The sequence below is a fragment of the Trachinotus anak genome, unplaced genomic scaffold (genome assembly GCF_046630095.1).
Source record: "Trachinotus anak isolate AG129_WGS33_773 ecotype Australia unplaced genomic scaffold, CSIRO_AGI_Tana_v1 ptg000004l, whole genome shotgun sequence".
Classification (NCBI taxonomy): Eukaryota; Metazoa; Chordata; class Actinopteri; order Carangiformes; family Carangidae; genus Trachinotus; species Trachinotus anak.
This window is the reverse complement of record NW_027273855.1, coordinates 25,862,770-25,879,067: the sequence shown is the minus strand read 5'-3', so window position 1 is coordinate 25,879,067 and position 16,298 is coordinate 25,862,770. Positions and strand designations below refer to the sequence as shown.

Below are 16,298 nucleotides of genomic sequence, written 5' to 3'. Positions count from 1 at the left end.
TCCCTTCATTGAATCTTGAAGAACAGCTGGAGGTAATAAATTAAAGCTAGTGGGAGGTCAGATCAATAAATAAAGTCTCTTGGTACAATCTAAAGTCTTATCGAGGCCTGCCCTTAATGCAGACAGACAGGTGAGTGTGTTTTTACGCAAACACTGTCATGAATAAAATATTAGTCGCACAGTAGCAGGGCAACTTCGAACGATAAATCAAGTGCATCCATTTTGATTCTTATTTTTTGAAGGATCATATTTCAAGTAAGATGAGAGCTCTGAAGATTTTAATTTACAAGGAGAGGAAGACAGATGGTTATGTTTTCTGATTTTCAGAGAAAAGTTTCCTTTTCCTCCCTAGATAACAGTTGAAGGATCCTACCAGTTATATTTCTAAATTGATTCCCACTCTCAGTGCAGCTGTGGGTTTTGGTTCATTTCAGAAAGCTGTGAAACTTATCTGACGGACATTTGAAAGCTGCTTGAGAGACTTCATCATCCTCTCAAGCCAAACGATGTGAAGAAGATGACGAAGTGATATTAACTTTTCTACAGAAAAATGAAGATGAAAAGAATGATGAAAGTAGTAGGAGCTGGACAGAAACTTTCTCTATACAAGGTCCAGCTTATGTGGTCTCGTGGCTTTCCTCAGGAGAAGGGTTGCTCAGCTGTCATGGAGATGTTTTAACTATCACAAGATCATATAGACTGTAGGTTAGCTGCAACCTCTGGGGCTAAAAAATGAAGCCAACACTGTGCCAAGAACTGCAGTTCATCAAATGTCCACTTGAGCAGAAATAAGTCTGGTAAACATGGGTTCTTGATCTTTATGGGCTTCGCAATTTACCTGTTGATCAAGAATCACTGCAACCCAGTAATAAAAATAATATGGTAGCAACAGCACTGACAGAGAGCCTGAGGAACACGCTTTTAAACGTAAGCATTGGGTTTTAGCTCAGTTTAACAGCTAACAGTACAACTGTTAAAAAACCAAAGGCCCTTAAAACCGCAAGTTTTTGTAAAACAAAAAAGTTACATGTTATCAAGTTGCTAGGCAACAAGAGTAGGACTTTGTGATGCAGTGGGTGACGCAAAGTCTCATTTCGGTTTGGCCTTCGACCTCTGCGAAGGCATCCTAAGCTTAACGGTGTAGTAAATTTAACCAATACCATGAGCCCCAAACTCAAAAGTTGCATTATCATTGGATAATAGTCGAGAGGTGGAGCCTCAGGATGATGGCAGAATTAGACTCGCTGACAATTTTCTTCCTGCTTGTTTAAACTTGCTCTAAAACCTTCATTTGTCAGTGTAATAATACTTTTCCACCACTACTGGTGAATTTTGGTGCATCTGCTAATTAATTGTCATAGAAATTAAATGAAGTCAGTGGCTGATTGACAAAACCTAGTGGTGTGACTTAAAAGTGACCAGAAATAATTCTTACATAATTTTTTTTTTTTTTTTTGGCTAAAATGACATTTCATTTAATTGGGAATTCCAGCAGGGCAGAGAAACAGGGGCCAGTAGGAGAGGGTTGCATATTAGATGTAATTAGATTAAACTTTAACAGTATAAATGTCAGTTATATAAATATGTCTTTAGGGTGTGAAAAGATTTGGAAAATGGACTTGATAAAATGGTTGTGCTGTAAGTTTAGTCTTAACAGGGGATGGCTGCACAGGGCATTCACAGGGCACAGCAAAGTGCAGAAGAGGAAGAAGTTTAGGGGAAGATAAATATAGGAAGGGAAAGAAGAAAACTGGGGGTGAAGGAGTGAAATGTATTTGATGCTTCGGTGAATACTGTGATTTCATGGATGAGATGATAGGAGGAGGAGAATATTTAGATTTAAAAGAGAAGGAGGGGTCGGAGGGAGAGCGAGAGAACTGGGGAACAGTTAGTAGATTTGAAAATGGAAAATTTCAATGTTTCAGGCTTAATAAAGATACTGTGGTTACACCGACCCTGTTTTTCATTTATATGAGACTCTGCTGCAATTGAAGTAATTCAGAAGAAGAAGAAACAGCATATTATAGTACAGCAGCAGTCCTTGAATTTAAGGCTGTAGGTGTCCTTCACAAACACCACAATTATCTCTAATGTAAGCTGAGACCTGACCATAACCTGTAAGCAAATAGGCTTAGAGCTGGTTGCTGGCAGTGTTATAGGCCAAACAGGGTTGTGTTGAGGTAGCAATCTGGGAAAGGCTACAAAAAAAATCTCTGATTTATGAAAGGTTCTTAAGAGCATAATGGCCTCCATCAGGCTCAGACTACAGTTCGGCCCTACTTAACCCCTCCCCACATTTGTAGAAGAAATCTGGCACTGAACCTTGGCGGCTACTCATGTATAGCCCAAATGATGTGCTAATGTGATCACTTTACAGATCCAGTCTTAAATCTCCCAAACTGCTCGTAGAGGCCGTCTGATAAATATAAAACAAGTTTGATATTTAGGAGTTAAAATTCAAATGTTTACAATTCTGATTACATCAGTCCAAGAGCAGCTGCTGGTGTTGCCAAGCAACAGTGAACAGTGTACTGTTAACTAGCATAGTTTTGACAGATATTAAAACTGACAGTTAAAATCTCGCCTTGATTTCTCGCTGAAGAATTAACAACCTTCACCATGTCTCTTCAAACATTTTCTCCTCCAGACTGGGGCAGCCCTCTGCTTTTCTTTTTGTCTGACTGCAAAGTTTGCCGAACGTTAAAAGTTGTTGCACCACAGCCTCCATTTTTGTTTACATCTGCTTCAGGTGAGATCAGATCACGTGACCTGACATGGTGCATCGCTTAAAAAAAAAGGTAACTAAGAACCTAACGGTCACACTGGCTGAGATCCAAAGATCCTGTTTGGAGCTGGAGGAGGGGCTACTAATTAGTAGGCCTGGAGCAATGTTGGCTAGCTTGATAGCACTGGTACATGCTAGCTTTAGTGAAAATTTTCTAGAGACGTCCAATGAGTTTGACACTGTTCAACATTCTCATTGTTCTTTGCAATGGAAGATATGAGGACAAGGAAAAAGAAAGAAGAAGATTGACTGCTTCTTCATGTCAAGTAGTCATGTAAGAGGCGTTATAGAGACATGGGCTTGCTAGGTTTTTGCTTTGGAAGGAAAAAGAGAGCTTGAGTGGGACCGAAGGAGGGAGGGTTGCAGTGCCCACCTCTAAAACCTCCGAACTGCCTTCTCTGGATCAAAGTGTTGGACTGACAGACTAATGGATAGACCGTCTTTAATTAAAACAGTTTAAATGGCACATTTATTGACCTTTGTGAGAGGATGATAATAACAGTGGGATAAACGTTGGAGGAGTGGGTGGTATTCAACATCCAGCCTCAGAATGGATGCTATTAGGTGGAGTCGATAAGTAGAAGAGGAGGAGGAGAAAGAGGAGCAAGAGAGGGCAGTGACAGATGATGAAAACGGTGAAGAAAAGGTTGTTGGGAAAGATACCAGGAGCTGAATCAAGGGGCTGGTTCGCTGTTTCACCGGACCGGGGGGTTAATTTAATGGATGCTTGGAAGAGCGGGCAGGAGGGCTGGGTTGTGAGATCAGGCTCCAGCTTGTGAAATGTAGTGGATGAGAGGGTGAGATGGAGACTGATGAGGCACAGAGGGTTTCACCTCAGGTGCCCCAGAGTGGATGGTAAATGGTGTAATGCTGCAGCTAACAGGCAGGTGGGATAAAGAAAAGCAACAGAGAAGAAAGAGGAGGAGGAGAGTTCAAATAGGCGATGTTTGGAGGAAGAAAGAGAGACTTGCCTGTGGGGAAGTTGAAGAGGAGAGAGAGAGAGACATGAGGCAAGGAAACTATGTAAAGCTAAAGGGTTAGGTGCATGAAACAGTCCTAAAAACAACTGGAAGGTAGTTGTTGTGTTTTTTTTATGGATTTGGACCAGTTACTTTAAAACCCATGGTGCCTGACCACCACAACTTCAAACTTCAAAAATGGCACTCCCTCTTTGATGAGACTTGTACTTACTCATGTAAAATATGTAACTATCTCTGATGTCCACTGCAATTAAATATCTGCCGAGAAATCCTAGAAGAAAAGACAACCCATATGACTCAAGAATCATCAAGTTTTTAAGTTTTCTACAGGATCAAAGTCCTCCAGGGATGGTGGTTCACACATCAGTCGGTTTAATCCACACAGGAAGAGCTCATAGCTAATTTAGCAAATGTTGTCATTTTGACAGATAACTGTGGATGACTCCACAGCAACAGACTTTGAAAAAACCCTGCATAGTGGCAGTGATGGTGCTCACAAGTTATACAGACATACAGAGATGTGTGTCTCTGTGTGTGCCCATAGTCTGTCATAATCTGTGGAGACAAAAAAAATGTAAGACTTGCCTGTTGTGTGGTGTGCTGATAACCATGGATAGTGTTCAGAGAGTGATAATGAAAGGATGTTTCTGATCTGCAAACATCTTTTTTCATTTCTTAACATCTATATTACCTTAGTTAAAAAAAATGCTACAAACAAAATTCTGACCTTATGTCCGCAGTGTCTCTATTACACCAAGTTACGGTGTAGAGAGTGTTATGGTTAAACCTCAAGGAAACACAAAGTCCCCACAAGTGACAAAAACCATTGTGTTTACAGGAGAAAAATGGTAAAAATACATTTGTGCAATCACTCGCACAGGAAATATATGAAGATCCAACAGCTTCAAAAGGAGGAAAAAATAAAAGTCACTCATTATTAGAAATGTGTCAGACAGTATGAAAACAAACAAAAAATAGTTAATTGTACTGTTTGTTGTTCAGATGCAGTCTGTAATTAGACAGCAGCCTGTGAAAATGTGAGATTACATTAATATGTAACACTTGGATAGTATTTGTTTTAGTTTTATCAGTTTATTGTTATCTGTGTATGTTGTGTTTTAATATTCTTATACAAAGATGTTCAAACATTTCCTTACAGGCAGTATCAGGTAAATATTAGCCTGCTGGTAGTGACTGGGTTTCCTACAGGAACTTGTTCTTGTGTTGTTGTGTAACTGAGTCCACAACTTGAAAACAAAAAAAGATGATGATTGCCAAACGAAGCATGTGATCATCAAAAACACACTGCGTTTAATGCCCATGGTCATGTGACATTTGTTTGCTAAAATGAACATGAGGTGTTTTGAAAATGAACTAAAACAGGGAGGTGTCATCTGAAGTGTTGCATTCATCCTTCTGAACACACAGTTAGTCATCCTGCTGCCCTCACACCTTCTGTATTGCTCCAAAATGATTACAGGCACACACACACACACACACACACACACACACAAAGTGCAATCATCTTTCAGTGCATGCCTTCATCTGGAGCTGCCAGGTTACAGCAGCCGAGTCTTGTTTGTGTCTCCGGGGGGTGAAGCTGGTCTTTGGACTCATTGTGCTGGAGGACCTGATGATACACTCAGACCTGCAGCTCAGCAGGAAGCTGCTTCATTGCACTCATTTATTTCTACTTTATAATATTATAGCAACCACTGCCTGCAGCACGGTTGTGAGGAAGTGCAGGATGAATTAAGTGTATGAATCGTAGCTCCTCTCACACCAACAAACCCTGAAGTGTGGATTATGGCTTCCAGCTAAGACAAAGTAGGTTTTTTTTTGTTTTGTTGTTGTTGTTTTGTTTTGGTGTTTTTTTCATGGTGATGTAGCAGATTAGTGTTTTCATGACTGCTGGTCTGCAACAGTAGGGAGAGGTCAGAGGCTGTTGGAGGAGTGTCATTGGTAGTTTTAGTGTCACTGTTTGCTGCCGGCCTGCTAGGACAGCAGCAGGTCAACAGCACTTTAATGAATGTGGATGCACCCATGCACACATAATAGCAACATAAATCTTTGAAAACTTTAGATACAGGAACAAAGATGTTTGTATTAATGTCAGAAAAATGTCAGATCTGGTCTTGGACTTGAAGATGTTTGCGTTGACAACAGAGGACAGATTCCATCACTGCTGTTGTGTTTTGAAAGTAACTTTGTTCAAGTTTCATTCTCCAGATTTGAAATAATGCAAAATTAATGCACAGCAGGTTTCTCTGAGATTGTGTCGTGACCATTGTAAATTGTAAGAACCTTCATCCTCACAGAGGCTTAATGCCTTGTACAGCCTCCTCCCCCCTCCTCCTCCTCCTCCTCCTCCTGTGTCCTGAGGTGTGGAGCTACGAGGCTCCGGAGGATAAGGAGGATGTGTTTGCAAGAAGAGCCTGTCCTGCTTTTCTGACCTTCACCAACGCTGCCTACCTGGCTGGAGTCACCGTGGAACTGCCCTGTCACTGCAAACCACAACAGGTATGAGTAACACGGCTGACCACATGTGAAAAATTTTAAATTAAATTAATTTTGTTGATAAAATTTACATCTGTCTACTTTTTATTCCCATGTTTATTCCATCCCAAAATAAAACCAATATACAGTGTAGCTCTGTAAATGGAAGCATCAGTGAAGTCATGGAGTTTGCAGCTTTCAGACTGAGATAGAAAGTGTTTTACATTTTTATTTTACTGGATATATTTATTTATTATGTTTTAATATTTATAAATTATGACTTTATATTTTTCAGGGTTATAATAAGATGATTTCAATGTTTATTGTTTATTTCTTCCATTTGAATGCATTTGTGGTCATAATATAAAAATGTAGATGTAGTAATATATTTTTAAATAAATATATTTTTTCAATGAGGTAAAACCTTACCAAAATGTAAAATAAAAAAAAGTTGTGCATTCAGAAAGTGTGATTTGAAGAAGGCAGATGTAAATGATTTAAATGGATCTGGAAATGACAGGAGAGAAAAGAGCGAATGCATTTTAAATCTCAGCATCTGCTAATGTAACCTCTGGTACTGATCTGCTGAACAATCTTATCAACCACCAGCAGATATATTTTGGTCATTTTGTTTCAGGTCCAATCGGTTGTGTGGTTCTTTAGGAAACATCTGGGCAGCTCCGAAGAGACCAGAGCCCTGACCGATCACCATGGCAACAAGCTGCTGGACACCAGTCAGGTCCCTCACAGTGGCGACCTGCGGAGTCGATTCTCCATCCGTCTCTTCAGTCTGTTAATCTTCAGAGGGGGGCCCGATGACTCCGGCATCTACATCTGCGGCTCTGCCCATAAAGACTTCTTCTATGGTTACGACCTGGACATCCAGGAGGCACGTGTGCTCAGCATCACGCCGAGGTACCAAGGAAGATTGTGGGTCAATGACTGTGACTTTGTGGGAAATCATTACAGCTGTCAAATTTTGACACTGATGAGGATGATGATGATAAATGTGTTTTTTTGCCGATGACTACCATTAATTTGTTGCTGTTCAAACATTATAGAGACATCCCATCATAACTGGAGATATGCTCAACATTTGATTTTATATGATTATACACTTACCATACCATTGTGGAACACTTGGTGGTCAGTTGCGTGTTTTCAACTCAAGGCTACACATAAACATTTTGTACCACTGGTGCTGCTATATGAATGTTTTGTAATGAAACAGTTGAAAGGAAAAATCAAATATCAAATATCTATCCTATAATGATCCACTGGTTTAATGGTCCTAGGAAAACTCCACAAAGAATGAGCAAGACACTGAAAGACAGAAAACGACTCAGCTCTGCTCGGTCTCTGTATCGGGTCTTCACCAGCTTCCAGCCGTGGTCAGTGTGTGATCGCTGTGGAATACGAGGGGAACAGGTTCGCGTGGGACTCTGCTATGTCCACTCCAACTTCCTCCACATACGCTACAGGTGGGCCAATCAGACAGTCGCTTCATGTGGCTCTGGGGCGGTGCCCAGGGCTTTCGGCCTTCTGAAGAAAAGCAGAGTCGGGGCCAAGTTGGAGGTCGAAAGCTGTCAGGTGACTTGCCCAGCTCAAGCTCCTCCCTCATCAAAACTTCTTGCTCTGATGGCGTTTCTTGGGTACAGGTATGCATACAGATAAGTATATAGAGGTACATGTGATAACTATTATTATTATTATTTTTTCTCCTCTCCTTTCCACTTGTTTTTCCCCATTCCTCCTCCTTTTTAAATGGCGCCGCAGATGGCTGCCTCGGTGTTTTGGTGCGCTCTGCACCATTCACTAGAACAAATTCCTTGTACGTGAAAACATACTTGGCAATAAACCTGATTCTGATTCTGATTCAGATTCTGATTCTGAACTAATTGGCAGAAAGATTCTGACACAAACAGATTCATAATGTTGTACAGTGAAGTATTTTTAATGTTCCAGCTCAAATGTTGTAAGACCTATTAGCATCACGGACAGAATTCATTGTACCAACAACATCATGCAAAAGTGCTGCAGAGAACAAACCTTGTACTGAGGGTTTTACTGTTGTGACAATAGGCTGAAAATGTAAAGTTTGTCTTAACATAACTGAGACTCTACAGCCATACATAAAGCTCTCTGAGGATTTGGGCACACTGGTGTGATTGAAAATGTAAATCCAGGAGTTATCCCTTTTGGAGTATGACTATTCTCTCTAAACTCATGCATGAGGAAACCTAACATGGAAAGGGCATATACCTGAGTGAAAATTTTCCCTCAGTTATGAGAATCTGATCATTTGATTTTGATATTTCTGGTGGCCTAATCAATGTTAGTGCTAGAGAAAAGGTTAGTGGGTCAAAAACATTAGGATTCAACCTCTGAGGAATATGAACACCCACAGCAAAATCCAGCCACTCATTTTCAAGATAATTTGTCATGGACCTAAGAGTTGTTCAAATTGAAATTTGACCTGTTACTAAAGACAAGGTCATTGAGACACCAAAGTCAACAGGTTTTATCCTCAGTGGATTATGAATCTGGATAGAAATAGCTGAGATATTTTGTTCAGGCCCTTTTTGTTTGACTGACAAATTTGCTGCCGGCAGTGTCATAGACGATTGCTGCCAGCAGGTCCAAAATTATATTAATTTCTGAAAAGTTTTTTCCTCAAACTATGATTTGGAATACAGAATCTACCACCCAAAGCCTGTACTGACCATTTGTCAGTATTTGTTCAGAAAATAATTAAGATATTTTTTTGTTGCACTCACTCTTGTTTTTTAGTTTGCAGCAGCAGTAATCCATCTCTAATGTGATGAGTCTCTGTTTCTCTGTTGTAGTTCTGCCTCACTGCCAGTAGAGGTTCCAGTGTTCTACCTGAACCACCCAGCGGACCGTGTCCTGACCCTAGGTTGTCCTGGGGCGCGACCTAACATGGCCGTGGCCTGGGACCGAGGATCTGAACCCATTTACAGATCTGAACACTTGGCGGGTAGTAACAGCAGCGCCACACCCCCCAGGCTGCTGATAGACACCGGACACCACCTGGTGTTTAAACCTGCGACAAGTCAGGACTCAGGTACAGAGTCCTGTTTACCAAAGTCCACCTGTGTTTATCAGGTGTACTGTAAATGATTTGTGTTCATCAATCTCTATTTATATTTCATTATGCTGCTGGCCTTTAAGTAGTATTTAGTTTACCTGCCAGGTCAGGTCAGAATAAGTTACTCATGGCAGCGTGTGTTCCAAACATTACTGAAGTGAAACGGCACCATGCTGGCACAAAATGGCCCTTGTGTTCACCACAAGGACGCCCTCTCCTGCCAGTGCCTCAGTCCATCATCTGATCCTTTCACCTGGCTGCACAGCTGTCTCTCATCACCACATTAGGTGCAGTGCCTATATAGCAGCCACCCTGCACTCATACTGTGTTAGATCATCTATGCCATGTTGGGGTTGTAGCGGGTTCTGGTTGTAAATCCATTTCCTCTGATTGCTTGTTCTCTCATGTTGCATTGTTGCACCACCTTTGGCATTGTTTCTTCACCTTTGCCCACAGAGGAAGGGGGCAGCTACCAGTTGCTTTTTCCATGTTCCATTAGGCCTCGATCAGACAGAGTGCATCACACTGCATCACACTTTTGTTGAAGTCTGTCCAAAAAAAAACAGTGCTGTGGTGTTTTTTTTTTTTTTTTTGTTTTGTTTGTTTGTTTTAATTCTTGCCAGGCAACCACTGAATCACCTGACCTTTGCCTAACTATGATTTTGTTATCTCTACATGTTATTTAAATATATAGGCTAAAGGTGGAGGGCACTTCCTCTGGCTCTGATTAAGGGTGAGAGGCCGTTCCCAAATAATACGCAGCGTAAACAACAAAGTAAACAGCAATCACTGAAATGTCTTTGTTTAATTTGATGAAAAATTATCCTCCATATTCAGGTGTCTACTACTGCTGGCTGCAGGGCCGGCGGGCTGCTGAGATACGTCTACTTGTCTACGTCCATTTGGGACGGGGTCGGTCGGTGACCTCACATCCTGAATTCCAGGCAGCTGTCGATACTGTGTTAAAGTCATATGCTGCCATGACGGCTGTGTTCTGCCTGCTGCTGTTTGGCAGAGCTGGAGTCAGACACCTCAGAGACACTGCACAAACACGTGTGGATTAAACTCCTTTAAGTACTCTGAGGTTGTGTAGTTACTCTCAACCACCATATTAATAATGACGTTGTGGTAAGATACCACAGTTACACAATTAGGAATATTTTCCGTTTTTGATGATGTAAACAAAAGTATTTGAATCTGATGCTTGGAAAAATTTGAAAAGGTGTTAAAACATTTGAATTTGTTTTGTATATTTGTGATTTCTGCAGCATTTTGAAAGTGCAGAAAAAAATACAATATTTGTCTGCTTTTGTTTGTGTGTTTGGGGAAATCGTAAGATGTCTATTCCCACCTGATGCAGCCTCTACAGCTGAGTGTGAAGTGCTCTCAGGTGCGCAGCTTCTCACAGTAAGAGCCAAGAGAGTGAAATAGACTCAGTGAAACAAGGAAAGCCAGTGAGAGAGAGCACAGAGAGATAATGACGCTCAGATGGAGGGAAAATAGAGAGAAGAGAAATAAAATGAGTCAAGCTCGAGCGCAGATGGAAAAATAAGAAATGGAAAATCAGGTGAGTTGATGAATAGGGGAAGAGATCGGTGAGTGTTTCCAATCCAGTTAATTCTTTTCAAATTAGATCTGCTCACAAGACAGAAATTCAGATTTTCTATTATTTCCTCAATCTGAAGTTTGTATTCAAGTATTTTTGTACTGTCAACGTTTCCATTATTGAAGGTATATTTGTGGTTTTAAGAACCAAAAACCATCTCAGTGTAGTTTTTACATCTCCCCTCTCAGGCTTCTCTCTCTGAAGCTTTAGTGACAACAGGTCTGAGCCTCTCCTCTGATTGGCTGATTGTTTTCTGGGTAATCATATAAAAAATATAGCAAATGTCAGCTAAACACTTAGAGAAACCAAATCCTGCAAGCTTGGACGGTGGGTCCAGGGGCATAGTTTTGTTGTGACATCACAAAATTGCCTAAGTCCTGACGGCTCGTTTTTTAAGGGAGTGGGCTGTGTGCATTGTGTCCGTGGATTCCACCCTTTTGTACTTTCACGGTATAATCATAGCAACTAGAATTGCCTTATAATCAGGTTGTACAGTATTTATACAGTATGGGACCTTTTTAACCGTCTAAAAATGATCTTCTGATTTTTCTACATATCGTGTATATTAACATCAATTTTATACATGAAATAAATGTGGGAAAAGATTTTTTGGATTTATTTATTTTTTTTAATTTTTTTTTTTTTTTTTTTCTTTCACATTAAATCTGGGCAGTTCAACAGACAGCAGGCTTGATGTGTATGTACCGACGTGTCACACCTGGAGTGTTGTAGCACCTGCAGGTGCTAAAGTGTCTCTTGAAAGCTTTGGTGTGGCTGATGAAGAGCAGCGGAGAGAGAAACAGAGATATCTGGCTGCTTGCTGTCTCCTCTGACAGATGTCCGTCCTCATTTAGGTGCCTCTCCAACCCTGAGAGGCAGAGGGATGAACATACAGATGCTTGTTCCTCCAGCTGTGGCCTCCTCTTCAGTCCCTCTCATCCCTCTACTTTTCCCTTTCCACCTTCCTCTCTTCTTCCTTCTGCCTCAGCAGCTCTCAGTCGACTCCAGTAAAGAGACTGTAGATTCACTGACAGACCAGAATTCAACAAAGAAAACAAAGGCCTTTGGCTGTTTTTGGTCTTTTACACCAAGTGTAATATTAGATTCATTTGTGGAAATAAACAGTCTTTAAGAAAAAAACTGAGCTTAGCTGTTTGCACTGAAATTCTCAACATTAGAGGAGCTGTATGTGAGAACAAATCAGCCTGCCAGCTCCACGGTCCATATAATGTCTGATTGAGCTGAAGTGTGAATATAATGTGTGAATAAACTGGTGTGTGTGTGTGTGTGTGTCTGTGCACTGAAAAAATGGTAATGGCCAGACATAAGTGTTAGTGTGACTTGGGCATAAGAAGAAGAGTAGACAGTTTATTTTGAAGGTGTTTAACGCTTTGATAATTGATCATTTAAAACTTTGGTTATGAGAGCAATGATTCCCTTTTTAGGGTCACTGTAAGTGGTGTGAAAAGGATTCTTCTTCTTCTTCTTCTTCTTCTTCTTCTTCTTCTTCTTCTTTTTTGACATAAGCCTGTGTAAGAGTAGCCTCTTTGTGGGCTGGAAGTTTTATAACTCACTAACCCAAGGTCAGCAGCATCCCACACCCACACCCCACATGTGTTAAAATATTCAAAAAAATATATCAGTTATGCATCACAGTTCATTCTTCAACCTACAAAAAGATCCTAACTCAAGGACCACTTTCTGTCTTCATCTGAACCTTCACCCCCATGACACAGTCTTCATCAAGTTTCTGTAGCTGTTACAATCTAATTCACAGCATTTAAAAGACTTTCTGTTGAGTAAGACATCAGGTGTCAACCATTCAACCACATCACATGTCAGTGAAGGTATAAAATATCAATGTCAGAGCACAATGCAATTGCAGAGCATTTATTGTAGTATTAATTGATTTTTTTTTTTTTTTTTCAGACTACATTGCTGATGATGAGACTGTATCAACTAATTAACCCTATGAATTCTATGAATAATTCTGTTAATACAGGTGCTCTTAAAAGACAGAATTCAGTTCAACATGTTTCTCCTCCCCTGTGACTGTTTGACCAAAGGTTAGTCATCAGTTTATAGTGAAATTACTGTTTCACTGGGAATCCAGACACTGAATTTTCTCAAAGATCTAATCAGATTTTTTTTTCTTCCTCATTCCACATGTGAATGTTTCTTTTTAGAAAGTGCTGATTGATACCTTTGTCAGATCTCCTCCTCTGGCTCTCATTTTTAAATTTCACACTGTGGGACTAATAAAGGCAATCTTATCTTATCTTATCTTTTCAATTCTGTTCCCACAATCAATTCTGGCATTTTTCTGCTCAACAATCCTCCTCGCCTCTCTTCCTCCAGGACTGTGAATCATGCTGTAGCCTCACAATCAATCAGGAACTGATTTACGACAGGGTTGAAAGAGGAACACCGGTTACTGGCTGTGAGGAGTGAGACCACTGTTACCCCTTTTCCACCAAACTGGTTCCAGGGCTGGTGCTAGAGCTGGTTCGTGGTTGGTTCAACTACGAACCGGTTTGCTTTTCCACAGGCGGGTGCCAGCCAGAGAGCCACGTCATCACGTCAATGTATATGTATACGTCATGTCATTTCCTCAATAGAACAAGCGCCAAATTCAATCACCACAACAAAGATGGAGGACTACGTTGCGGTTCAAGTGTTGCTGTTGGCTTTTCGAGCCTTTCTTGGGGAGCAAAATTTGGCGATCCAGCAAGTAAATACTGCTCGACGATTATGCAACGAACAGCAATCACGCTCGAGAAGACGGTCAATAATCCCGCCCCCGCTCGCTGACGTAAGCCCGAAGCCCCCAACATAACGTGGTTCTTTCTACTGGCCCAGCAAGGAGTTGGTGCTTGCCTAGCACCGGTTTTGAGAGCCAGGAACCGGTGCTTTGTCTGTGGAAAACCAAAGAACTGGTGCTAAGTCTGGCTCTAGCTCCGAACCAGCCCTGGAACCAGTCTGGTGGAAAAAGGGGTATGTGAGAACCACCGCACACAAGGTGTGGTAGAGGTATCATCAAGCATGCACCAGGTTAGTTTGGGAAGGGTGGAGCTAACCGAACAGTCATTAGAATAAAGGAGTTTGTCCTCTACTGAGCTGTCTGTATGTGCTCTGAGTAGCCACTTGCTACCTGTGTGGCTAAGGGTGCCAGTAGAGTCTGTTCAAACCGGATCTGTTTCACACAAAGCTATCTCAACATCGGTTGCTGTTGAATTACTTTCACAGCAACACATTCAGTCACAGCTTGTGAAAGATTTGTCTGGTCAGTTGATCAGCTACCCTGCTGTTTACGCTTTAATGATGATGAGATCAGCAGCACAGTTCATGGATGTTTTTATTTTATTTATTTATTTATTTTTTTCCTCATCTTTACTGTACTTCAGACGTCATTTCAGCCACTAACGGTCTGCAGAAAGGTCACAGTAATTGTTTGTGTTCACTGAGGGAAACAGGAAACGCTGCAAACGGAGAATGCTCCAGAAGCTTTAACATTATAGTCCATTCTTGCCACACGTCCTTGGGCAAACGGCAGATAGAGACTGTATACCAAAGAAATATTACTGCTCGTTTGTGTCTTCTGAGGGGACAGAAGCACCGCACTGCTTATTTGCCCCGTTAACTAACTTTCCCCCTGATGCCGAGCTGATTGCAGCTGACAGATGAGAATGGAGAAGGTGAGGGAAAGAAATTTAGACCACACACCACAGCCATTAATCAACTTGTTAGCACATCCAGGCCAGCGATGTAGCATGCTGGCTGTCTGTTGGAAGATAAATGAATGGAGACTGGTGTCTTAACCTTGTTTTTTGCCTCAGGAATACAGACAGAATATTTAAAGCTTTCTGCAGCAGCGCTACCTGCCCTCTGCTGCACTGCCCCACAGGATCGATGAGAAATAATTCCAGTTATTTCTCATTTGCTGCCATCTTGTTGATTGAAGTATTTGGCAAAAATGTGAGCACCACTCACTGTAGCACTCTGTGTACTGTTCAGTAAGCAGGGAGTGCTTCCAGTTTGGCCCCAGGAAATAATTACAGGACACTCCCTGTGGAGGGTTTGGGTGAAATTAGAGAAGCTGTTAAAATATATATATATATATATATATATATATATATATATATATATATATATATATATATATATAATTTTTTTTTTTTTTTTTTTTTTCCTGCAACATTAATATTCATCTTGTACTTTTTTAACATATGATGTGATGCCCCTATTGGCAGAAGGACACCACCTTCAAAAATGATCTGTCACCACTGTGGTTAAGGTTTGATTCACTTCAGGCAACAAAAACTAATCAGTTAAAGGGTTAAACATCTGCACTTCCTCTTGGCTCTGTTTTCAGGCTTTTGGAAATGTAGCCAGTGACTGGAGACTCTGGCCAAACACATGTCTTTTCAAGAGAGTGGGAGCGTTCCTATTGGCTGTTCTACAAACGCAGATGCATGTGCACGTCCCTTCAGGTGGACTGTTGACAGTTGGTAAGAGATGGCATGTGAACAGTTGTGTGTGTGTGTGTGTGTGTGTGTGTTTGTGTGGGGTTCACTTTATACAATAGGGGACCTTTTAAGGCAATAATATCCTTACATATCATGATGATTCTGTCATGGATATAAGGAAACCAATAAAAGCTATGACTCTGATATAGGAAAGACGGAGGACAGTATATGACAGGAGAAAAAAAAACAAACTCAGTCTCTTTCAGATGCATCAACATCGACGTCTGACGTCTGATTCCCCACATGAGGATGTGGATTTTTTTTTTCCCAGTGATACTTGAATCAGGTTGATGGAGCTGCTTTTGTAGAACCATTCTTTATTTTGTCACATCAACTTTTTTTTTTTTAAATGGAAGGCTGTGATTCTTTACAGCTATCACATTTAAATGGAAAAAGCACAAAGGCAGGGTTTGAGTAGAATGGGAGACATTAAGGGGAAAAGGGGGGGAAGAGGACTAAAGTAAATCTTTAAGGCTGGTGTTGTGAAACTGAAACAACATAGACATGATTGTCAAAGCCAAGAATTCTGAGTCGATGTGCGGATCTCCTGTGGAGATTTCCCCAGGTAGCGAGGAGGAAACATAAGAGAAGAGAAAATAACAGTATCTTTATGGTCTGCGGTGTGCCATACTGGTTCATTCCCCTGGTGCTTTTTACAGAATGAGACACTATTTTCCAGTCTTGCACATGTAAATGCTCACGGCCCATGCCTTTGAGGACTTAGGCATTTGATGATAATACATATGACGAAGTATACAGTGTTTTCTCTGCTACCCCCAGTGGTGTCCATCCATCC

General features: G+C 41.0%; 1 protein-coding gene across 2 annotated transcripts; it reads left to right on the top strand.

Annotated features, from left to right (window-relative positions):
- Positions 1-5,913: 5,913 nt before the first annotated feature.
- On the top strand, positions 5,914-11,420 carry LOC139619951 (Ig-like V-type domain-containing protein FAM187A). Of its 2 annotated transcripts, XM_071475017.1 has the most exons (6): positions 5,914-6,285; positions 6,899-7,176; positions 7,557-7,919; positions 9,108-9,346; positions 10,065-10,103; positions 10,208-10,333. In XM_071475017.1, exons 1-5 carry the CDS (start codon positions 6,091-6,093, stop codon positions 10,067-10,069), a joined length of 1,080 nt encoding a protein of 359 aa, XP_071331118.1. In that variant the 5' UTR covers positions 5,914-6,090; the 3' UTR covers positions 10,070-10,103; positions 10,208-10,333. The 2 variants fall into 2 exon arrangements, with proteins under 2 accessions (XP_071331118.1, XP_071331117.1); XM_071475016.1 differs by lacking the exon at positions 10,065-10,103 and having other exon boundaries at positions 5,915-6,285; positions 10,208-11,420.
- Positions 11,421-16,298: the final 4,878 nt, after the last annotated feature.